General features: G+C 55.8%; 2 protein-coding genes across 3 annotated transcripts; one reads left to right on the top strand and one right to left on the bottom strand.

Annotated features, from left to right (window-relative positions):
* Positions 1–3,757: 3,757 nt before the first annotated feature.
* SYDE1 (synapse defective Rho GTPase homolog 1) lies at positions 3,758–11,356 on the top strand. The gene is made up of 8 exons (XM_003316162.6): positions 3,758–3,925; positions 5,462–5,803; positions 6,100–6,744; positions 6,917–7,131; positions 7,710–7,836; positions 8,029–8,189; positions 8,743–8,968; positions 9,942–11,356. The coding sequence occupies exons 1-8, from the start codon at positions 3,838–3,840 to the stop codon at positions 10,343–10,345; spliced, it is 2,208 nt and encodes a 735-aa protein (XP_003316210.1). The 5' UTR covers positions 3,758–3,837; the 3' UTR covers positions 10,346–11,356.
* A 12-nt stretch (positions 11,357–11,368) lies between these two features.
* ILVBL (ilvB acetolactate synthase like) lies at positions 11,369–22,256 on the bottom strand. Of its 2 annotated transcripts, none has more exons than XM_001172135.8 (16): positions 22,021–22,256; positions 21,290–21,434; positions 19,740–19,941; positions 19,481–19,608; positions 19,257–19,395; positions 19,058–19,169; positions 16,350–16,449; positions 15,798–15,895; positions 15,546–15,682; positions 14,262–14,396; positions 12,790–12,904; positions 12,534–12,703; positions 12,383–12,453; positions 12,232–12,303; positions 11,948–12,053; positions 11,369–11,812 (listed from the first exon to the last, which is right to left on the bottom strand). In XM_001172135.8, exons 2-16 carry the CDS (start codon positions 21,422–21,424, stop codon positions 11,634–11,636), a joined length of 1,899 nt encoding a protein of 632 aa, XP_001172135.2. In that variant the 5' UTR covers positions 21,425–21,434; positions 22,021–22,256; the 3' UTR covers positions 11,369–11,633. The 2 variants fall into 2 exon arrangements, with proteins under 2 accessions (XP_001172135.2, XP_009433183.1); XM_009434908.4 differs by having other exon boundaries at positions 21,745–22,059.
* Positions 22,257–24,105: the final 1,849 nt, after the last annotated feature.

Genomic DNA, 24,105 nt, shown 5'->3' on the forward strand with positions numbered 1-24,105 from the left:
CATTGTCAATAGCTGCCTCAAAGACATCCGCGCAGGGATCTCATAGGGAGGAGGGTGCACTCCACCCTTTTACAGACTGATGCCCCCCAAACACACACATCCAAGAAAAGTGAACAGCACCTAGGAGAACTGTATATCAACAGTTGTATGATGAGTATACCAATATATGCATAATGAGAGTCCCAGAAGGAGAGAAGTGAAAGGAGCAGAAAGAATATTTGATGAGGCCGGGTATGGTGGTTCATGCCTATAATCCCAGCACTTTGGGAGGCCAAGGTGGGCAGATCACTTAAGGTCAGAAACTTGAGACCGGCCTGGCCAACATGACGAAAACCCATCTCTACTAAAAATACAAAAATTAGCCGGGCATAGTGACAGACACCTGTAACCCCACCTACTTGAGAGGTTGAGGCAGGAGAATCACTTGAACCCAGAAAGCAGAGGTTGCAGTGAGCCAAGACCACGCCTCTGCACTCCAGCCTGGGCAACAGAGTGAGACTCCATCTCAAAAAATAACAATAATAATATTTGATGAAATAATGGCCAAAAATCTTCCCAGAAGCCCAGAATTGATGAAAGACATGAATCTACATATCCACAAAGCTCAACAAACTCCAAGTACGATAAACACAGAGAACCACACGAAGACACATTAAAACCAAACACACACAGCCTCCTCGTCCAGACCTCTTGGACACCCCCTCCTATACAGACCTCCATCACCTGACACCTGATCTCCTACCTTAATATTCAGCAGTGAACAACATAGACAAGCATCACTTGATCACTTGGTGGAGACCCAGTCTGGACAAGGAGGCAGATAAACTAGAACAAACCACTGGGACTGTTAAATTCAAGTTGTGGCAAGTGTTAGAAGAAAGGAAACTGAGTGATGTGATACTGACTAGACAGAGGTGGTGGACAGAAAGGGTCTCCCTAGAAGGTGCCATCGGACCTAAAGGATGAGAGAGAGGTGGCCTCAGAAGAACCAGGGCTTCCCAGGCAGAAGGAACCGTGTGTGCAAAGGACCTGAGGCAGAAATAGCTTGATATGAAGGAGAACCAGAAAGGAGGCCATGGTGAGTGAATGGGACAGCCAAAGAGATGAGGCTGGAAGTCTTGTGAGACCATGCTGGGAATCTGAATTTTATTCTAGGTGAGGTGAGCAGTCATAGGAACACTATTCAGCAGGATGGTGCCATAATCTGATTTCAGTTTTAAGTCCACTGTGGGTAATATATGGAGAATGAAATGTAGGGCTAAGACAGGTTATATTTTCCCAGATGGCCACAATATCTCCCACCCTACATCCACTTGTACAATGTCACCTTGACATGCCTCCCATGTAGAGAGGTATAATCTGTGCCCCCTTTCCTTGAATCTGGTGGCAGAAGTGACACAGCATGACACTCAAGGCTGGGTCAGAAGAGATGCAACTTCTTCCTTGTTCACTTTTAGAGGGCTGGGTGGCTGTCTAAGAAGCCTGACTACCCCAAGACCACCATGCTGGAAGGAAACCCGAACCACACGGAGAGGCCTGTGTAGCTACCCTGGTCCACAGCCCCAGCAACAGCTGACATCAATTGCAAGACCTCTGAGTGAAGACACCTCCAGATGATTCAGGACCCTGCCATTTTTTAGTCACCCCCTAGCCTAAGTCTCCCCTGTCCAAACTGAACCACAGCATCTGTGAGCATCATGTAAACCAAAAGGTATCTCAGATAAGTCTCAATAAATTTAGAAAGCTTATTTTGCCAAGGTTAAGGACATGCCTGTGACACAGACTTAGAAGCTCCTGACAACATAAACTAGGGTAGTCAGGGCCACTACCTTGATTCACGTCTGTAATCCTAGCTACTTGGTAGGCCAAGGCGGGCAGATCACTTGAGACCAGGAGGGTTTTTTGTTTTGTTTTGTTTTGTTTTTTTGTTTTTTTGAGACGGAATTTCACTCTTATTGCCCAGGCTGGAATGCAATGACACAATATTGGCTCCCTGCAACCTCCGCCTCCCGGGTTCAAGAGATTCTCCTGCCTCAGCCTCCCGAGTAGCTGGGATTATAGGCATGCACCACCACCCCCAGCTAATTTTGTGTTTTTAGTAGAGAAGGGGTTTCCCCATGCTGGTCAGGCTGGTCTCGAACTCCCAACCTCAGGTGATCCGCCCGCCTTGGCCTCCCACAGTGCTGGGATTAGAGGCGTGAGCCACCGCACCCAGCCGAGCCCAGGAGTTTGAGACCAGTCTGGGCAACATGATGAGACTCTATCTCTACAAAAAGTAGGGAAATTAGCCAGGTATGGTGACACATGCCTGTAGTCCCACTTGCTCGGGAGGCTGAGGCAGGAGCATCACTTGAGCCCAAGAGGTTGAGACTGCAGTGAGCTGTGGTGGTACCACTGCACTCCAGCTTGGTCTAGTTTTATATATTTTAGGGAGACATGAGACAGCAATCAATATATGTAAGATGCACATGGGTTTGGTCTGGGAAGGCAGGACAACTCAAAAGTAGGGAGAAGGCTTCCAGGTTATAGGTAGATAGGAGAGAAACAATTGCATTCTTTCGAGTTTCTGACTAGCCTTTCTGAATATGCAATTTACAGAGATAGTCACTTATGCCTTAGTCTGGCTTAGTGAAACAAATAGGTAAGGAAGCGATCAGATATGTGTTTGTCTCATGTGAGCAGAGGGACAATTTTGAGTTCTGCCTGTCCTTCATCCATAAGGAATTTCCTTGTAGGCAAATTGTGGGGGAGGTATGTAGCTTTTTTTTTTCTTTTCTTTTCTTCTTTTTTTTTTTAGATGGCATCTTGCTCTGATGACCAGGCTAGAGTGCAGTGGCACAATTTTGATTCACTGCAACCTCCACCTCCCGTGTTCAAGCAATTTTCCTGCCTCAGCCTCCCAAATAGCTGGGATTACCAGTGCCCACCCACCATGCCTGGCCAATTTTTTTTTTCTTTTTCATATTTTTAGTAGAGATGGAGTTTCACCATGTTGGCCAGCCTGGTTTCGAACTCCTGACCTCAAGTGATCCATCGCCTCAGCCTCCCAAAGTGCTAGGATTACAGGAGTGAGCCACCGCGCCCAGCTAGCTTTTTTAACCTTGTAGCTATCTTACTTAGGAATAGAATGGGAGGCAGGTTTGTCCTACACAGTTACCAGTTTGACTTCTTCCTTTTGGCTCAGTGATTTGGAGGTCTCAAGATTTATTTTCCTTTCACAATCACGACATGGTTGTTTTACATCATTACGTTTGGGGATGGTTTGTCAAACAGCAGTAGTAATTGGAATTTGGAGGTGAGAGAATTGAGTGGGGAAAGAGTGGCATGGGGAGACCAAGGAAGAAGCTTGGGGTGGGGTGGGTAGTGGGGACGGTCATTGAAACGAATGACACTACGGCTTGCACCAGGTTGAAGCAGTACCTGGCAAGGAGAGAGGGGATACGTGGAGGCTGCGATTTGGAGACAGACCCAAGAGAACTTCCTGGATGCCATCACCCAGAGTCCCATCCAGGGAGGGTGGGTGAGGTGGAAGACAAGGGATCGGGCCTGCGCCACGATCGTCGCGTCCCATCGAAGCTGGAGCGGATCCGGGCACCCGGAGCCCCCATTCCAACCCCTCCCGGCCCCAGGCAACTACATCTCCCAGCATCGCCCGCTCGGGCCGCGGGAAAGGGGAAAAAAAAAAAAAAAAGTTTGGGCCAAGCATTCCCGGAATGTGCTTCCTGCTGGCGCGGGGCGGGGGGCGGGCGGGGAGGCCCGGGCGGGGCGGGGAGGGCGCGGGGCGGCGCGGCCGGAGCCCGGGGCGCGCACTCGGCTCGGCCCGGCCCGGGCCGCAGCATGGCCGAGCCGCTACTCAGGAAAACCTTCTCCCGCCTGCGGGGCCGGGAGAAACTTCCCCGGAAAAAGTCGGACGCCAAGGAGCGCGGTAAGCGGAGATCGGTGGGGAAGAGGGGGCGCCAAGCCCCACCCGGCCTGGGAGCGGGGTCCCAGGGCCCCGAGGACAGACGGTAGGGGGGATCAGGGGGAGCCCCCCGCACCCCGCTGCAGACTGGGGTGCCTCCAGCCAGGGGAGGGTAGGGGTCCTGGAAGGAAGGGGCTGGGAGGGAGGGGGGCGCGGACCGTTATGTGCAGCTGGCCGGGGATGCCAGCGCTGCGGGCTCCTTGGGAGGCCCGGGAGGGGGCCTCGCCCACGACAGGAAATGGGGCCGCGACTGAGGGCCTGGAGGGTGGAGGGGAGGAGGGGCTGGGAGGCCGGGACACTGGGGCCCAGTCGGGCTGGGCAAGGGGCATCGGGAGCCCTGGAGGCGCAGGATGGGAGATGGGAGGCGTACTCCTGCAAAGGAAAGAGAGGGGCGGCCCGTCAATCAGAGTAGCTGCCCCCTCCGCCTCCCACCTACTAACAGTGACGGCAACTGCGCCTGCCTTAGCCCCAGGAAACTGTCCCTTTTATACAGATGGGGAAACTGAGGCACGGAGCAATTGGGTCATGTGCCCAGGGCCAGTGACTTAAACAGCTCTTTGGACTATGCTACAAACAGAGACCCTAGAGGGTGGACATCGGAGGTGGCCAGAGGAGGAGTTCAGCAGGGTAGCAAGTAAAAACCTTAGAGAAACAGCTGCGTGGGATAGGGGGACCCAGGAAGGAAGGAGTTAAAGGAGGAAGACCAGACCATTCCATGGACGTACCCCTTCCCCCCAGGCCTTCCCAAAGATTCCCAATGTTCCCAGGGAAGGGAGAAGGGACAGAGATGCCCAAACACAAACACACACAGGAAACAGCCCAGGACATGAGAGACAGGAGAGGAGGGAGGGAAGGGGAAGTCCCAAGGCATTGAGCGTGGGGGGTCTGGCCTGGGCTGAGGGACAAGGGCCCATCCCAGGATGGCGACAGAGTTTGGAAGACAGGAGGGAGGGTAAAAGGGGCAGGGGACTGGGAGTGACTGTGCTGCAGGGAATAGAGAACCCAGCTCCTCACTCCTGAGCACGTAGTGCCTGCTGTGGGCTGTATACTTTTCCAAAAGGCTCCTGGAAGCCTCCCTGGACATGGAAATCACATCCCCCCATTTCACAGGAGGATACTGAGCCTCAGAGAGGGAAGCGACTTGCCCAAGGCCACACAGGTGCAAAGCTCCATGCCACGGTTATTGAGAGGGGAGAGGAAGTGGAGACTGGAACGCAGTACCTACGGGCCCCAGGAAGCCTGACTTAGAACCCTGAGGCTGCAGGGATGGAGTCCCCTTTTGGGATGCCAGGGACTGAGTAGGGGGTGCTCTAAGCTGATAACCGAGATCACTAGCCTGTGGCTGCCTATTCCAAACAAAACAGCAGGATCCAAGGAACCATGACTTATCAGGGGCCGGCCAGGGCCGTACACAGCATCCCACCCACTGATCAATTGCACAGGGCTGCTCTGCAGGCAGTGAGGGGCTGGGTGGGTCTCACTCCCCTTGCTCTCCGCCAGGCCGCCCAGCCCAGCGCCCAGAGCCCAGCCCTCCAGAGCCAGAGCCCCAGGCTCCCGAAGGGTCCCAGGCCGGAGCAGAGGGGCCCTCCAGCCCCGAGGCATCAAGGAGCCCTGCACGGGGAGCCTACCTGCAAAGCCTGGAGCCCAGTAGCCGCCGATGGGTGCTGGGTGGGGCCAAGCCAGCTGAGGACACCTCTTTAGGGCCTGGGGTACCTGGCACTGGGGAGCCCGCCGGCGAGATCTGGTACAACCCCATCCCTGAGGAAGACCCCAGACCTCCAGCACCTGAGCCCCCGGGGCCACAGCCTGGCTCAGCTGAGTCAGAGGGCCTGGCCCCCCAAGGTAAGAACAAGCTTCACATCCCCTTCCCCAAGGTGAGCACCAGCCCCACATCCCTTCCCTTCAGGGTAGCACCAGCCTCACACTCCCTCCTCCCAGAGGAGCACCAACCTCACACTCCTTCCCTTCAGGGGAGCACCAGCCTCACATCCCCACCCCGTCAGGGGAGCATCAGCCTCACACCCTCCTCCCCCCCAGGGGAACACCAGCCTCACACTCCTTCCCTTCAGGGGAGCACCAGCCTCACCCCCCTCCCCTAAGCCCAGGTTCCTGGACCCTGAAATCTGCTCTCCACACAGGTGCAGCCCCCGCCAGCCCCCCAACCAAAGCCTCCCGCACCAAGTCCCCGGGCCCCGCCAGGCGCCTCTCCATAAAGATGAAGAAGCTGCCGGAACTGCGGCGCCGCCTGAGCCTGCGAGGCCCCCGGGCTGGCAGGGAGCGCGAGAGGGCTGCCCCTGCGGGCTCCGTCATCAGCCGCTACCACCTGGACAGCAGCGTGGGGGGCCCCGGGCCGGCAGCAGGGCCTGGGGGCACCCGGAGCCTGAGGGCCGGTTACCTCAGCGACGGGGACTCACCGGAGCGCCCAGCTGGGCCCCCGTCACCCACCTCCTTCCGGCCCTACGAGGTGGGTCCCACAGCCCGGGCACCCCCGGCCGCACTCTGGGGCCGCCTCAGCCTGCACCTGTACGGTCTCGGGGGGCTGCGGCCAGCGCCTGGGGCCACCCCCAGGGACCTCTGCTGCCTACTGCAAGTGGATGGGGAGGCCAGGGCCCGAACAGGGCCACTGCGAGGGGGGCCGGACTTCCTGCGGCTGGACCACACCTTCCACCTGGAGCTGGAGGCCGCCAGGCTCCTGCGCGCCCTGGTGCTTGCGTGGGACCCTGGCGTGAGAAGGCACCGGCCCTGTGCCCAGGGCACCGTGCTGCTGCCCACGGTCTTCCGAGGTAGGACATGCGGCTGCAGGGGAGGAGGGGCAGGGACCCCCAAACCCCACCGCCACCCCCCGCAGAGTGCCTAGGGGGCTGGGCTCCGGGCGGAAGGTGTGGCCTGGAGCAGGGAGGCCAGGGTACACGAAGCTTCAGAGCACACCCGGCTCAGGCCCCTTTGTGTCCTCAGGGTGCCAGGCCCAACAGCTGGCCGTGCGCCTGGAGCCTCAGGGGCTGCTGTATGCCAAGCTGACCCTGTCGGAGCAGCAGGAAGCCCCTGCCACAGCTGAGCCCCGCGTCTTCGGGCTGCCCCTGCCACTGCTGGTGGAGCGGGAGCGGCCCCCCGGCCAGGTGCCCCTCATCATCCAGAAGTGCGTTGGGCAGATCGAGCGCCGAGGGCTGCGGGTGAGCACCCACCCCACCCCAACCCTCTGGCCCCCAGACCTCAGACCACTCTTCAGGACACCCTATGTACAGATGCCAGACCCCTACCCCCAGGCCTGAGCCACTCCTAGCTCCAATCCCAACCTAGACAAGGGCAGAAGGTGCCCCCTTGACTGTAGCACCCTGGGCAGAACTCATGGGTCATCCATTGATTTAAAAACAGGATCCGAGCCCTCCTGGGGCTCAGAGTCTGATGGGGGAAAAGATACGACTCTAGTCATTCACAAATGTAAAACTATAACTGGGACTGGAGTTGGGGTGGGGTGTACCTAGGGTCTGGGAGAGCTTAAAACAAAACCTGGGGGTAGTCATGGAAAGCCTCCTCAAAGAAGTGTCAGTTTCCTAAGTCAAAGGAGATGGCAGCCAAGACAAGTAGTCCAAGCAGAGGGTTTACAAGGCCAGGTTGTCAAGGTAGTTCCAACCTCCCAGCCCACAATGCCCATTGCTGCCTGGCCCAGAATTCCAGTGCTCACCCCACTGGGCCCTGATTAGTCTGTGGCCCCAGCAAGAAGACATTCACTCTCTCTTCCCACCCCCAGGTAGTGGGACTGTACCGTCTTTGTGGCTCAGCGGCAGTGAAGAAAGAGCTTCGGGATGCCTTTGAGCGGGACAGTGCAGCGGTCTGCCTATCTGAGGACCTGTACCCCGATATCAATGTCATCACTGGTCAGCATGGCCCCCTCTCCCCTGCCTGCTCACCCCCATTCAATGCCTCACTTCAAGGCCTTGGGGCTCCTCTGGGACCTCAGTCCTCCTATCTGACCTTGCTTTCACCCACCTCCTCTTCCCCCTTAGCTGTGCCCTCCTTGGCCTTAGAAGCCAGTGGTGCCCTGACCAGAGGGGGCCCTGTGTTCACAGGCATCCTCAAGGATTATCTTCGAGAGTTGCCCACCCCACTCATCACCCAGCCCCTGTATAAGGTAGTACTGGAGGCCATGGCCCGGGACCCCCCAAACAGAGTTCCCCCCACCACTGAGGGCACCCGAGGGCTCCTCAGCTGCCTGCCAGATGTGGAAAGGGTGAGTTGGGCCTGGTGGGAGTGATGGGACTTGAGAGTGGGCTGATACCAATAGAATGTTTCACCCATGCCTGGGCCTGAGATGGGCATGAGCTGGCAGCATCATCATATCCCCAAGAAATAGGTGCTATTAGCATCCCACTTCATAGATTTGGAAACTGAGGCCCAAAGCAGGTGACAGTTGCCCAAGGTCACACAGCCAGGATGTGTCAAAAATGCAGGCTGAACGCTGATCTTTCAACCTACAAGGGAGGTTCCTGGCTGAGGGAACCTAGACAAGTCCCATCCCTCTCTGTGCTTCAATACCTTCATCTGTAAAATGAGATTCATGGCAGCTCTGCTTTTCCAAAGCTTAGTTGCCTTTGGCTTCAGTCTTCCCTCCAACAAAATAGACTCATAATACTAACATCTAATGATTAATAGTCTTAACCCGACCACATCCCAGCTATGAGACTGTGAACCTGCTTCCCTACTCTAGCCACCTTAGTCTCTTGCAGGTAGGTGCCACAGGGGCCTGACTTTGTCTGACTTACATCCTCTCAACCCTCTCCCAGGCCACGCTGACGCTTCTCCTGGACCACCTGCGCCTCGTCTCCTCCTTCCATGCCTACAACCGCATGACCCCACAGAACTTGGCCGTGTGCTTCGGGCCTGTGCTGCTGCCGGCACGCCAGGCGCCCACAAGGCCTCGTGCCCGCAGCTCCGGCCCAGGCCTTGCCAGTGCAGTGGACTTCAAGCACCACATCGAGGTGCTGCACTACCTGCTGCAGTCTTGGCCAGGTGAGTTCATGCCCAGGGCCTGCACCACCAATCTGAGCCAGGCTGCTACAGTGATGCCACCTTAAGGGACCAATCAGTGTCTTGGGCTTGAAGCTACGCCCCCTCATGGAGTAAACTGGTACCTGGTTGCCTCAGCAACCAGTTCAGATCCAACCAATCTGTCTGTTTTGTCTTTTTATTATTTTCATTTTTTTGTAAAGACAGGGTTTCTCTATATTGCCCAAGCTGGTCTCAAACGCATGATCTCAAGCCATCCTGCCGCCTCAGCCTCCCAAAGTACTGGGATTATAAACCAAATCACCTTGCCCCACGGAGCTGATTCATCTTTTTATTTTATTTTTTTTTTGAGATGGAGTCTTGCTCTGTAGCCCAGGCTGGGGTGTGGTGGCATGATCTCAGCTCACTGCAACCTCTGTCTCCCAGGTTCAAGGGATTCTCCCACCTCAGCCTCCCAAGTAGCTGGGATTATAGGCACGCACCACCAGTCCTGGTTAATTTTTATATTTTAAGTAGAGCAGGGTTTCACTGTGTTGGCCAGGCTGGTCTTGAACTCCTGACCTCAAGTGATCCACCCATTTCAGGCCTCTCAAAGTGCTGGGATTACAGGCATGCACTACCAATCCTAGCTAATTTTTGTATTTTTAGTGGAGATGGGGCTTCACGGTGTTGGCCAGGCTGGTCTTGAACTCCTGACCTCAAGTGATCCGCCTGCCTCAGGCCTCCCAAAGTGCTGGGATTACAGGCATGATCCAGGGCACCTGCCCCTACCCATCTTTGATGCAGTCAGAGGCCCTGCCTCTTGACATGCCAATCAGAGGCCTAGTTGCCTAAGCAACCAGTCCTAGCTCTGCCAGTGAAACCCTGAAACGGTCGAAGGCCTCTTTCCACAGGCCAATCAGGAGCCTAGTTCCCTAAGCAGCCAATCAGAGGTTGGCTGTCGCCTCTTTCTATGACCTACCCTGTCTCCCTTCAGATCCCCGCCTGCCCCGACAATCTCCAGATGTCGCGCCTTACTTGCGACCCAAACGACAGCCACCTCTGCACTTGCCGCTGGCAGACCCCGAAGTGGTGACTCGGCCCCGCGGTCGAGGAGGCCCCGAGAGCCCCCCGAGCAACCGCTACGCCGGCGACTGGAGCGTTTGCGGGCGGGACTTCCTGCCCTGTGGGCGGGATTTCCTGTCCGGGCCAGACTACGACCACGTGACGGGCAGTGACAGCGAGGACGAGGACGAGGAGGTCGGGGAGCCGAGGGTCACCGGTGACTTCGAAGACGACTTCGATGCGCCCTTCAACCCGCACCTGAATCTCAAAGACTTCGACGCCCTCATCCTGGATCTGGAGAGAGAGCTCTCCAAGCAAATCAACGTGTGCCTCTGAGCCAGAGGACGGGGTGGGACCCCGGTTAGTAAGGACCGGGCGCCCAGTGGCTAAGGTGGTGCCCTGGTGACCAAGGAGAGCCAGACCTGTTGCTCAGGCCGAGCTCCTGGTTGCCAGCGAGTTACCACGGGACCAGTCGCGTGTATGGCTGAGACTCATTCCCAGTTTCCAGGGCCCAGTATTTGGACACTAGTTGCGAAGTCTGGGGACTGGGGATTTTAGGGACCAGCGGTTGTGACCATCTTTCCTGAGCACCAAGGGCTTCCCCTTTTGTTGCCAAAAAGGCAGTTCTCGCGCTTGCTAGGCTGGCCTCTCTTGCCTCCCCTTGGCCGGGGCAACACCAGTTACTGTGAGCATCACCCTGGTGTGGTGAGTCACCTCTAGTCGGCCCTCTTGCTGCTGCCAACCAAATCAGTATTAGCTTTGAGCACTGCACTGTTTCTCCCTCCCTTGGACGACACAAAGACTAGCATGAGGCACTGTTTGTGGGGGGCAGCCCCTATCCTGGGTTCCAGCATGGACACAGGGGTAGCCTGGGGCTTATAGAGAAACAGCTGGTTTCCCCTACCCTTTTCCGGGGAAGACCCCACGATTGGCCTCTAGTCAGCAAATGGAGATAACAGAGTCTGGCCTTTCCAATCCCCATCTCCTTGCCCCCTCCCCTGCCCCCCCCCTGAAAAAAATTGAGCACTTAAACCCCTCCCTTTTGGAGGGGGCCCCCCGAAGCGTCAGGCTGGGGGCAGTCTGGTACGGAACATATTTATTGCCTCCATGCATGTGTGTGTGTGTCTGTGAGGACTGGTGTGCGTGGACACGTCTGAAGCAGGCATGTGGGGCTCTTTCAGGGACCACAGAGGAGGGAGCAGTTTGCAGTGCCCAGCCACCCTGAAATCCCCAATAATGGTGCCTCAGTGGGCCCCAGAGTTCCAATGGGAGAGTACGGTTCCCTCCTGTCTCCCTCTTCTTTTCCGCACCTCCATCTTTGTGGATAATAAATAAATATGCACAGGTTCTGAGACTGAATACTTGGGCCTACATGGGCCAGAGGTGGTTTATTCAGTCTCCATAAGAGAGGGGACAAACGGCACAGTTGGGTCCGTGAAGAGGAGGGTCCAAGAGCTCACAAGAGAGCCTCTCTGAGATGTGACCCCTCCATCCCCTCCTCAGGGAGGTTGTGGAGTCATTGGGCCTCATGGGATAGGCCCAGGGCAAGCAATGATGAGACTCCAAACCAGCTGGACACAGTCCAGGGGCAGGAAGGCAGCCAAGCGTCCTGACCCACAAGGCCCTATACAGCAATGGAGCCATCGCGGAAGTCCGTCCTCCCAATGAGGATGTTGACCACAACCGGGTGGCCGTCTCGGCACTGCTGCTGGGCATCGTGCAAAACCTTGACCACCTGATCCTCGTTCTCCCGTGAGAGCAGCAAGCCCCGGGCCCCCAGACCCATGGCTGCCTTGTGATAATCTAAAAGAAGAGATTAAGTCGGATAGTGGCAAGGACTCAGCCCACCGCACATGCAGCCAGCCCAGGAGAGGAACACAAGCCCAGCTGGGACTGAAACAGCCTCCTGTCCTCCCAACCTCGCTGAGGCCCCCTCACCAGTGTAGGCCAGGCCACAGGCCACGTTGCTGCCCAGAGAGGGCACCTGCTCCCGAGAAATCTGTGTCCAGCCAGCATCATTCCCTACCAAGGCCATCACTGGGATCTACAGGAAGAAGATGAAGGCAGGCCGCAGCCTTCAGCCCCATGGCTTGGCCAGCCAGAGGACAGAGACAGGGATAGGGCCTCTGCCAGAGAGGAGGCTCCCTCCCCACCTCAGCCCACCCCTGGTGACATCTCCCAGAACCCCAGGCCCTAAGCTTCCCTCAGGCCAGCCCAGTCACCTTGTGTCTGACGAATGTATCAAATTCGATGAGGCTGTAGCCAAAAGCTCCGTCCCCAAACAGGCACCAGACCTAGTCGGGAGGGGACCCAGGATGGTTAGGGTGGATCAGGGCCTAGAGAGCAGCAAGTCTCCCAACTCCAGTGCCTCACCTCAGCATCTGGCCGGCACAGCTTGGCCCCAAGTGCAAATCCTGCACCAACTCCCAGAGTCCCAAAGGCCCCTAAGAGGACCAAGAGCAGGTGGGTGTGAAGGCGTCCTGATGGATGGTGCCCACTGCCCCAGGCGGGGGCCCTTCCTTACCAGGATCGAGCCAGCGCAGGGGGCCGCGGGGCTGTACCAGATGGGCAGCAGTGCCCACGAAGTCCCCGCCATCCACCACCAGAATTGAGTTGTCAGGTAGCGTTTCCTCCACCAGCTGCAGCACCTGCACTGGGTTCAGGTGCTGGGCCACAGGCATCGCTGCCTTCTCCCTGCGACAGGACAGCGAAGGTCACCAGGGTTGGCAGCAGGGTCTGCCGGGAACCCCCTTCCCACATCCACTCCACCCAGGCCACACCGAAAGGTCTGCTCCTTCTGCCGGTCGGCTTCCCGCAGCTCCTCCACCCAGTCTGGGGCCCAGGTCTGGCCCTGAAGGCCCTCCACTAACTTCAGCACGAAGGAACCCACATCTCCTGGGGAAGGAAGAGGACACAGCTGTGGGGAGCTGGCTTCCTCCTGTTCTTCCAGCATCAGAGGCCTCAAAACAGCAGGAAGCCAGCAGCAGCATCCGAGCAGGCAGACGGGAAGCAGGCCAGGGGTGCTCCTAGAAAAAAAACAGGTGAAACACCCCAGAACCTGCCAGAACCAGGGGAGGGCAGCCCAGGTGAAAAGGGAAGACAAGGCCCAAGAAACAAGGGTTAAGGAGCACAAGGCAGGTGACAAACCCAAGCTGGCCTCGTCCCCTCCCTCTACCTCCTTCTGCCTGGGAAACACTCAATGAAAAGAGCTACATCCACCAAGCACATCTCTCAAATCCAGGCACATGGAAGCGCACAGCGAACGTTACTGAAGTGAACTAACAAACAGCCCCGTGATGTATTTTTCACCACCCCATTTTTCAAATGATCAAATGGAGGCTCTGAGAAGGTGAGGCTCTCCCGCTGTTCATCTCCAGTTCAGGCCTCCTCGCTTCTGTCCTGGCCATTTTTAGCAGCCCCCCTGGCCTCCACCCAGCCCCCTTCCGGCCTGCCGTCCATGGCTGCTGAGTGGACCTTCCCAACACAGATGCAACGGTGCTACTTCTCTGCTTAATACAAGAGTGTCCTGTCGCCTAGGCTGCAGGGGAGTCAACATCCTCAGAATGATGAACCAAGTTCAAGTCCAAGGGGACTAAAATAAGGGGAGGGGAGAGATACGGCAGGAAGACAGGCTAAGGGGCCAACGAGTGTGCTCTCTGTCCTGAGGGCAGTGGGCAGTGTGGGAGGGAACGTGATCACATGCACGTTTTCAAGCCTCCCTCTCTGTCCACCCCACCATTTGTTCCTACAGAAGCATGTATCAGGCCGGGCGCAGTAGCTCTGGTCTGTAATCCCAGCACTTTTGAGAGGCCGAGGCAGGAGGATCACTTGAGGCCAGGAGTTCCACACCAACCTGGACAACACAGTGAGATGCTGATTCCACAAAAAAAAATTAACAAATTAGCCTGGCATGGTGGTGCACACTTGTAGTCCCAGCTACTCAGGAGGCTGAGGTGGGAGGATTGCTTTGAGCCTGGGAGTTTGAGGGTGCAGTGAGCTGTGATTGCACTACTGCATTCCAGCCTGGGTGACAGAGCGAGACCTCATCTCTAAAAAATAAAAATAAAAAAAATTTAAAGAAAGAAGCATTCATCAGTTTGAGGGCCAACTATTTGTCTCTGGTTGACTGGCTACCCCTAGGGCAAGGTCTGGGCCTCAATCACTGTACCAGGCTCAAGCCAGCTGCAGCAGAAACCAGGCGGAGAGGGACTGGGAGGAGCACATATGTGTACGGGGGGATTAAGGGGCTCACCCTGCACAGCCTCCTGGGGCTTCCAGAAGATGTCTGAGTTGAGCAACATCTCTTCCCGATTACGATTGACGATGATGATCTTGCTGCTGTGGCTGAGGACACGGCCATAGGATAGGCGGAAGTCGCACACAGTTCCTGGTGTGGGGGACAGGAATGCAGTAGGCAGAGGCCCCATGTCGTCTACCTTACTTGATCCACTGTGGTGGACTGGATGCAAATGAGTCCCTGTTCCTCACCAAGTCTCCCTGCACCTGTGCCACCTACAGTGACCTTGCAGCTCCCCACACCCCTTGAATCTGGACTGGCCTCATGACATGCTTTGGCCAACAGGATAGGGCAGAGGCAGGTTATATTTTCCCAGATGGCCATAATATCTCCCACCCTACATCCATTTGTAAAGGTCACCTTGACATGCCTCCCATGGAGAGAGGTGCAGCCTAGGTCCCCTTTCCTTGAAAGTGACACACCATGACACCCAACAAGGAAGATATGCAGTTTCTTCCTTGTCCACTTTTAGAGGCCTGGGTGGGGCCAAGGAATGTGCTCTCTGTCTAAGAAGTCTGACTACCCTGAGGCCATCATGCTGGGAGGAAACCCGAGCCACACATAGAGACCTGTGTAGTTGCCCTAGTCCACAGCCCCTCCAACAGCTGGCGTCAATTGCAAGACCTCTGAGTGAAGACACCACCAGATGATTCAGGACCCCCACCCCCTATTCCTGCAGACTCTACTTCAAGAAGCCACACAGCCTCCACTCACTTTCTTGAATAACCGCACTCTCCTAGCCCCATGGTTTTCTCATCCTTCACCAAGTCGGCCAGCCCAGGTTAGCCTACTGGAGGATGAGAAACAAGGGGGCCATGGAGACAGGGGTGAAGAACTCTATGACCCCAGCTGAGGCCATCCCAGACAAGCTGCAGGGCCAGCCAATCCCCATACAGGTGAGCAAGCCCAGCCTGGATCAGCACAGCTGCCTTCCTGCCTAACCCAAGTGCAGACTCATGAATGAGCCCAGCCAAAACCACAGCTACCACCTACCTTATAGGTGGGTCTTGAGAAATCAGAAATGCATTTTTAGCCATTGAGTTTGGGGATGGTTGTTACAGGGCAGTAGCTATCTGATACACCTATTATGCGTCTGGTTGGGTTCAAAGCGCTTTATGTGAAAATGTGTATCAAGTACAATAGGTGCCCACTAGATGTTCCTCCTCCTTCTTGTGAAGCTGGGTAACAGGGTGAAGGGGTTCCTGGGGGAAGGAGGGAAAGGAAGAGGCTCAGGCCCACCTGCTAGGACAATGACATCCGCCTTCTTCAGGGCCGCACTGCGGTTCTCCCGGATGTGGAGGGGGTGGTTGCGGCCTAACAGCCCCCGTGCCATCCCTCCAAGGAAGCAGGGAACACCCAAGGTCTCCACGGCAGCCCTGGGAGTTGAGGCAGAGCAGAGGTCAGTGTGGCCGGGGCCTCCCGCCTCCCCAAGAGCACCCGAGGACCGGGGACTGGGAACGTGAAAACAAGGGCAGGGCTGGGGCTTCTCACCGAAGCTTGTCGGCGGACGTTGGGGTGAGCAGGGCCTGACTCCCCAGCACCATCAGAGGCCTCTTGGCCCGGCTCAGGATCTCCACACAGCGCTGAACCTGGAGCAAGAGGTGGGGATCAAAGGGCTGTCTTTTTATTTATTTATTTTTTTGAGACACAGTTTCACTCTGTTGCCCAGGATAGAGTGTAATGACATGATCTCAGCTCACTGCAGCCTCCACCTCCCAGGTTCAAACGATTCTCCCGCCTCAGCCTCCAGAGTAGCTAGGATTACAGGCGCGTGCCACCATGCCTGGCTAACTTTTGTATTTTCAGTAGAGACAGGGTTTCACCATGTTGGCCAGGCTAGTCTTGAACTCCTGGCCTCAAGTGATCCGCCTGCCTCGGCCTCCCTAAGTGTTGGGATTGCTGCTGTGAGCCACCGCGTCCAGCCAAAGGGCCGCCCTTGAGTCACCATGAGCACCCAAGATTAAGGCCCCAGTACTGACTAAGGGAGAGGGTCAGGGGGCCCTACAAGGTAGGGTCCTCAGACACAAAAGAGAGGCAATTCACCTGCTGCGGGGAAGCCTGGGGGATGTCTAGGGGCAGTGGTCCCTCGGGCTGAGGCTCCCAGGCTCCTGCAAAGAGGTTGGCCAGGTAATTCTCTAAATACCTGCAAAAGGGAGGGGAAAAAACCAAGTTGCCAGAATTAACTAACTACAAGGATTCCAGGATCTGAGCGAGGAAAGGGGCCGGGAGAAAAGCCAGGAGCAAAGTGGCATGGGGACAGGGTGGATGAGTGACACCTCAGGGACAGACGAACCCTAGTGGCCAGGTCTTCAACTGCCTGTTTGCCTTCGGTAGCCTCTGGGGTCCACCCCAACTCCACGTAGCCCCCCAGAAGCAAGGAACGCAGGCTCAGCATGCCAGGATTAAGCCTGTGGGTCCAACAGATGTGAGCTCAAGTCCTGGCTCTGTCACTTCCTAGCTGTGCAACTTAGGGCAAGTGACTTCACCCTTCTGAGCTTCCACCTCTGTCAATGTAAATATGAACCTCCCTCCCCAGGTTCAAGGATCTGTCCATTTAGGACATGAGGCGCTTTGCATGGGAGTTCTGAACACTGTCCTCTCCTGCTTCAAACAGGGTCTTCTCGGTCTCCTTGCTCACTGGGCCCCAGGGCCCCAACTTTCCTGAAGGACCTGTGCAGGGCCCTGGAGACACAAAGATAGATCCTGCCCAGCCCTCCCCTCAGGGGGCGCTCTATCCAGCGAAAGACAGACACATGGGCATTGGCAGGAAACAGTCGGAGCTCAGAGTCAGAAGCCTCTGCTTTCACCGTTAAGGACAGGCCAAGACAGCACAGAGGCAGCCAAGGATGGAACCGTGGGAAGCCCCGCAAGTAAAGAAAAGGCAAGGGAGGCTGAGGCAGGAGGATTGCTCGAGGCCAGGAGTTCAAGGCTGTGGTGAGCTATGATCGTACCACTGCACTCCAGCCTGGGTGATAGAGTGAGGCCCTGTCTCAAAACAAAACAAAACAAAAAAGGCAAGATAAGAGATAGCCTTGTGAGAGGTAGCCCAAGAGAGAGGGGCAAGGAGAACAAGGGGAGGGACTGACTGGGAAGCCAGGGGGCAAAGTGCATTAAGAATGAGGCTATATGACCAAAATGGTGAAACCTCATCTCTACTAAAAATACAAAAATTAGCTGGGTATGGTGGACTGCACCTGTATTCCCAGCTACTCCAGGGGGCTGAGGCAGGAGAATCACTTGAACCCGGGAGGTGGAGGTTGCAGTGAGCCAAGATCGCACTACTGCGCTCCAACCTGGGGGACAAAGCGAGACTCCGTCTCAAAAAAATAAAGAGGCCATAGAACAAAATCACTACTGCCTGAGCTGACCCTCAGGCGCTTCACACACATCCGGAGTACAGGAGCCTGACTACCTTGTCCACTGATGATGCCCCGTGCCTGTCCTGGAACCTGGCACATGGCTGCCGCTCGCTAAATGTATGGAAAGGAAGGGCCAAGGACAGGCAAAGGGAAGGGACTGAGGGGAAGGGAGAGAAGGAGGAAGAAGAGGAAGAGGAGGAGGAGAAGAAAGGAAAGGAAGAAGAAGAAGAGAAGAGGCCAGGCGCAGTGGCTCATGTCTGTAATGTTTGAGAGGCCGAGGAGGGTGGATCACTTGAGGTTAAGAGTTCAAGACCAGCCTGGCCAACATGATGAAACCTCGTCTCTACTAAAAATACAAGTATTAGCCAGGTGTGGTGGCGGGCGCCTGCAGTCCCAGCTACTCAGGAGGCTGAGGCAGGAGAATCACTTGAACCCAGGAGGAGGCGGAGGTTGCAGTGAGCCGAGATCACGCCACTGCACTCAAGCCTAGGCAACAGAACGAAGAATCTGTTTCAAAAAAAAAAAAAAAAAGAAAGAAAAGGACAAAGATGTGAGGGAAGGAAAGGAAGAGGAAGGAGAGGGCTCGAGTCTGGGCTCTGCCACTTTTTTTTTTTTTTTGAGACGGAGTCTTGCTCTGTCACCCAGGCTGGAGTGCAGTAGCACGATCTTGGCTCACTGCAAGCTCCGCCTCCTGGGTTCACGCCATTCTCCTGCCTCAGCCTCCCGAGTAGCTGGGACTACAGGCGCCCACCACCACGCCCGGCTAAATTTTTTTTTTGTATTTTTAGTAGAGATGGGGTTTCACCATGTTAGCCAGGATGGTCTTGATCTCCTGACCTCGTGATCTGCCCACCTCGGCCTCCCAATGTGCTGGGATTACAAGTGAGAGCCACCACACCCGGCCTGGGCTCTGCCACTTCTTAGCTGTGTGACTTTGGGCAAGTGACTTCACCTTTCTGAGCTTCCCTCTCTGTAAATGTAAGAATGAACCTCCCTTCCGAGGTTCAAGGATCATCCTTTAGGAGGAGGAAAACGGAGAGGACGACGGGAAAGGTGGTGGGGGAAAGGGAGGAGAAGAGGAAGGAAGAGGGAGGAGGAAGAGGAGGAAGAAGAGATGATGGAGGAGGAGAAGAAAGGGAAAAGGAGGAGGAGGAGGGCTGTCCTGAGCCTCTCCCCTTTGCTGCCTCCACGAGGGCCACCTTGCTTTCCCCACCCACCCAATTCATTCCTGCCTCAGGACCTTTGCACATGCTGTTCCTTCTACCTGGAATGCTCTCCCCCCAGCTGTCTCCTCCCAGTCCACATGTGAATCAAAGGAGGATGGGTGTGGGCTGGAAGCTGCAGGAGAGGACGGGGGATAGAGGAGGGAATGGCAGGGGTGGGGCTATTCACCAGGAGACCACTCGGCCCACGAGGCCCTTGGGTGGCTTGGCTGGCACCATCTCCTTCTGGACCATGAAGTAGGGGTACAGCACGTCAATGGGCAGCTCCACAAACACCGGACCTGCAGGGACAGGGAGGACGCTGAGTCCACAACATGTCCCCAGCCCCTCAGCCCCAGCACTGCTCAGCATCACCATCCTCCACCTACCTGGGGTGCCCGACTGGGCGGCAGCCATCGCGGCCCTCAGGGTGGGCACAATGTCCCGCACCCTCCGCACAGACGCACAGAACTTACAGAGTGGCCGGAAAAGGGACAGCTGATCAACGGCCTGGAGCGCACCCCGGTTCTGGCAAAGACAGAGGTGTGGCAGGGTTATCGCATGAGCCCTTCAAGCCCCCCTAGGCCCCCACTGGCCCCCAAGGACTGGGTACCTGCAGCAGAGTGCTGGCGGCCCCACCCAGAAGCAGGATTGGGGACTGAGCCATCTGAGCATTCTTCACCGCAGTCACCGTGTTGGTGAGGCCAGGGCCTGCTGTCACTGCCGCCACGCCCACCGTCCCTGGAACACAGAGCCCATCACAGCCATGCCCACTCTCCTGGCCATTCTCCCACCTCTGAAAAACCCCTACCCTCACAGACACTCTAGCCCACAGTCCAACCAGTCCCCAGCCCTCTCTGCAATGCCCTCACCGGACAGGCGGGCCATAGCATCAGCAGCAAAGACAGCCGTGACCTCATGGCGTGTGTCCACCACACGGATGCCCAGTTTCTCACAGGCCACCAGCAGCGGGGAAATGTGCCCGCCGACCAGCGTGAAGATGAACCGCACACCATGGGCCCTCAGCACAGCGGCCACGTTCTCTCCGCCATGCCGGACGCTTGCCTTGTCCACCTGGGCCCAAGGACAGGTGGAGCAATAAAGTTAAAGGCCAGGGCAGAGGGCAGCTGGGAAAGGGGGCAATCCCCCTGCCCCAGGTAAGGGGGCAGGAGCAGGGTGAGAGGTCAAGAGAAGCTTGGTCTTGGTTAGGCATATATTATACTACATGCCAGGCTCAAACCAAGGCATAACATCTTATCAGATCCTCTTGTCATTACATCTCTCTTACAGCTGAGGATATCAAGACTTGCCCAAGTAAGACTAAAAGTTCAATAGAACCCACGCTCTTAAGTGCCCCACTGTTACACTGCCTGTCTCCAGGATGGCAGGGCAATCAGGGAGAGAGGAGAGGGTTATATAACCCAGGGGGTTTGGCCAGGGGCACAACGCACGCAGAGCAGATGGCAGGGAGCCATCTGCTGTGACTCCTCCCTGCCCTCCAGTATCCCTGCAGAGCCTGGCAGCTGGGCTCCTGATCCCAGCCTCCCTGATGCCCTCCTGATGGACGCTAAACAGGCCCAGGGCTTAGTTGACAGGCTGCCAGCCACCATGTGCCTGGCACGGGAGTGAGCTGCTGGCACAGACTGTGCCGAGGCCTCCCAACTCTAGCTGCCTCACAGCCCTACACATCCAAGGCTTGCTTTAAATCTCCTAAGTCCTGAAGGTCAGTGGCATCACTCCTGGCTAGCAGAGGAAGCAGTAGAGAAGGGTTTGGGGAGGGAGAGGTCAAGCTTGGTCCCTGCTAGGAGAGAAAGGGTTGAGGAGGGGGTCTGGGGAAGGGGTAAATTTCAAACAGAGGTGCAAGGAGTTTAGGGGGAGGCCTGTGGGGTCAGCTCTCTCCAAACATGTCACCTAGGGCAAACCACCACACAATCTCTCTGAGCCTCAGCTTCCTCTTGCAGAAAATGAAGACAGAAAGAACAGCACCTACTTTCAAGGAAAAGGTAAGGGGTAGGTAAGAAAGTCTACAGTACTGAGCTCAGCAGAGGGCAACTGTTATGAAACCGTCACTGCCACCCCCTCGCTGGAGCCTGCCCTCTGCCCCATTTATCCCATCCAGGTTAGGGAGCACAGAGTGCTGTCCATCTGTTCTGTGAAAAGAGTCACTGGGGAAGGAGGTAGGTGGGGTGCGAGTGCCCCGGCAGCGGCAGCTTCCGTGTTCTCTCTTACTAGTGGCAAAGTCCAGGCCTCCATACACAGCGTGGCAATGGAGACAGGGCCCTGGACAGAACCTCTCACCAGTCCCTCTGGACTAGTCGGGGCTCGCTTTCCCACCCTGCACAATGAGTGAGCTGGAAGCAGCACCACGAGGCCCCTCCCTCTTTGACTGCCCCCAGCCCACCTCCCATTCTGTGCCCCGCACCTTGTGCAGCAGCTGATAGAAGAGCCCCAGGCGGTGAGCGGCGCCCAGCAAGGCGGCCACCAGCGTCCCGCAGGCCAGGAGCAGGAAGGAGGGGAATAAGCTCCTGGCGGGGGCGGCGGCCGCGGGGGTCTCCATGAGGTGGTACCTAAGAGAGAAAGGGCACTTCCCAGACTTGGGCGCGACAGGGAACCTCTCCGGAAGAAATCGCGCCCCTTCCCGAAGCAGGATCCTGGGCCACGCCCCTTGCCACCAGTTTCTGTGCGGCCACGCCCCCAACCCTGCCAGACCACGCCCTTTGTGCGCCTAGGCTCGGGGTGAAGCCATGCCTCTCTGTGACAAGGTCACGCCCCTCGCGGGGCTAGCCCCAGTCCTTTACATCACCACCACTCCCACCCAAACTAGCCACCACAAGTCAAGGTGGCGACGACAGCACCACACAGTTATCTTCCACTTACCTACTTGTCAATGGACAGGCGGAAGCCCCGCCTCTCTTTCCACAACCGGACCCCAAATCTCAGCCCCAGTAGTGAGCCCGCCCCATGTTACGTCACCAAGAGGCACGAGGTCACGCCCCCGGGTTAGCGGGCGCGACCCTCCACGCAACCCACGCCTCTCCCTTAAAGAGCGCACGGGCCCGAGCCTGATCCCCGACCCCGGGCCAGGCTGGGTCGAGGTCACATCGCATCAGGATGTGGTTCTCCCACACCAGCTCGACCCCCGAGGCTATTCACCTTCACCTCCAGGATATGGCGTTGCCTCCAGCAGAATTCGGCCTCCTCCGTGTCACGTGACCCGGGAGCGTGGCCGTGCCCGGGTGGCTCACTTGGCTCAGCGGCGCCCCGTAGTCCGGCCCGATGCGCATGCGCACAGTCGGAGCCACGCTCCCGGGCCACCCGAAAGAGCCTTGCCTCTACTGGCCGCCTCCCTCATAGACCCCGCCTCCCCTTGCCTTTCATTGGCTCGCACTGCAGGCCTCACACCCATTTAATTGTTTTAAAACCAGGAGGCCACGCCCCTCAGCGGCTTCAGGAGCCCAGACCTTTGGGGGCCCACCTTCCGCAGCTTTCCATTGGCCCCACGGTGCAAGCCCGTAGGTTCAGGCCCTCCGAACACAGCTCGCTTTCCACACCAGCGGGGCCGTACCAGAGCAAGACCATGTCTCACAAAATAATAATACTACTTAAAAAATGGTAAATTTTATGTTATGTATATTTTCCACACTATAAATAAATATTTGTGCATGTAAATATATATATGTGTATATTTTTTGTATAATAGGTATAGTAGCAAGCAAAGGAAATTCAAATTGAGTCACATTCTACAAAATGCCTAACCAGACCTCTCCAAAACTGTCAAGGTCATGAAAAACGAAGATTGAGGCACTGCCACAGACTAGAGGAGGGAAAGGAGCTGTGACAACTAAATTCAATATAGTACCCTGGACTGGATCCAGGAATCAAAAAAAGGACAAATTTGTGGATAAAGTTGGTGAAATCCAAATAAAGTCTGGAGTTGAGTTAGTAATGAACCAGTGTTAATCTTTTTGTTTCAGTAAATGTATTATGGTTATATAAGATGTTAGCATTCAGGGAAGCTGGATAAAGAGTAGACAAAAATTATCTTGCTATCTTTGCAGCTTTTCTGTAAAGCTAAAAAAGAAAAAAAGTCTTAATAACAAGGATACAATTTTCCAGAGAGAGAGAGAAAGATGTTGTAATAGATGTAAATTCTTTCTTGGGAGACAAAGCTTTAGCATGCTCCAAGACTAATTATCTGACCAATCTCTCCCCAGATAAAGAAAGATTGTCACTAGGCAAATGTCCGAAAAGCTTCTCAGCCGAAAGCTGGATTATTCAACAGTCCCTGAAACAAATACACACAGAGGACAAGTGATTTTTTAAAAAAGGGAAACAAGCCTGGCATGGTGGTCCATGTGTGTAATCCTAGCACTTTGGGAGGCCAAGACAGGAGGATCGCTTGAGGCCAGGAATTTGAGACCAACCGAGGTCAAAAAGTGAGACCCAGTCTCTCAAAAAAACAAACAAACAAACAAACTTAGCCAGGAGAATCGCTTGAACCCAGGAGGTGGAGGTTGCGGTGAGCTGAGACCACGCCATTGCACTCCAGCCTGGGCAACAGAGCAAGGCTCTGTCTAAAAAAAATTTTTTTAAAAAGAAAAAAAAATTAGCTGAGTATGGTGGCACGTGCTTGTTATCCCTGTTGCTTGGGAGGTTGAGAAGGGAGAATTGCTTGAACCCAAGAGGTTGTGGCTACAGTGAGCTGTGATCGTGCCACTGCACTCCAGCTGGGGCAACAGAGCAAGACCCTGTCTCTAAAAATAAAGGGGTGGGTGTGGGGCAGGGGAGGAAAAAAATACCATGTATCTAAATTGATTGATATTTAAAGAGAAGTGCAACAAATTATTGAGTTAGAGGGATACAGTAAGGGCCTCTCTTAGGACGAGCAGAAGGACTCTCTAAGGAGGTGACAGTTGAGCAGAGAGACCAGGAGGAAGTGAGGACATGGGCCCCACAAGGATCTGGAGAAAGAGTAATCCAGGTAGAGGAGATGGCACATGCAAAGGCCCTGAGGTGTTCTATTAATTTCCTTTGATGGCCATAACACATTACCACAAATTGGGTGGCTTGAAACAACAGGAATTAATTCTCTTACACTTCTGGAGGCCAGAAATTCAGCGTGGAGGCATCAGCGGGGCCATACACTCTCTCGAGATCTTTGGGGAGGATTCTTACCTTCTCCAACTTCAAGAGGCTCCAGGCATTCTTTGGCTTATGGCTGCGTCACTCCAATTTCTG

The sequence above is a fragment of the Pan troglodytes genome, chromosome 20 (assembly GCF_028858775.2).
Source record: "Pan troglodytes isolate AG18354 chromosome 20, NHGRI_mPanTro3-v2.0_pri, whole genome shotgun sequence".
NCBI lineage: Eukaryota > Metazoa > Chordata > Mammalia > Primates > Hominidae > Pan > Pan troglodytes.

Bases quoted from the DNA above. Each gene is read 5' to 3' on its own strand.
- ILVBL (XM_001172135.8), bottom strand. From the start codon at position 21,424: ATGGAGACCCCCGCGGCCGCCGCCCCCGCCAGGAGCTTATTCCCCTCC. The intron at 19,609-19,739 runs GTGAGGGCATTG...TCTGTGTTCCAG, and splicing joins TGCTATGGCCCGCCTGTCCG to GGACGGTGGGCGTGGCGGCA. The intron at 16,450-19,057 runs GTGAATAGCCCC...TCCCTTTTGCAG, and splicing joins GTGGGCCGAGTGGTCTCCTG to GTATTTAGAGAATTACCTGG.
- SYDE1 (XM_003316162.6), top strand. From the start codon at position 3,838: ATGGCCGAGCCGCTACTCAGGAAAACCTTCTCCCGCCTGCGGGGCCGG. The intron at 7,837-8,028 runs GTCAGCATGGCC...CTGTGTTCACAG, and splicing joins CGATATCAATGTCATCACTG to GCATCCTCAAGGATTATCTT. The intron at 8,969-9,941 runs GTGAGTTCATGC...GTCTCCCTTCAG, and splicing joins CCTGCTGCAGTCTTGGCCAG to ATCCCCGCCTGCCCCGACAA.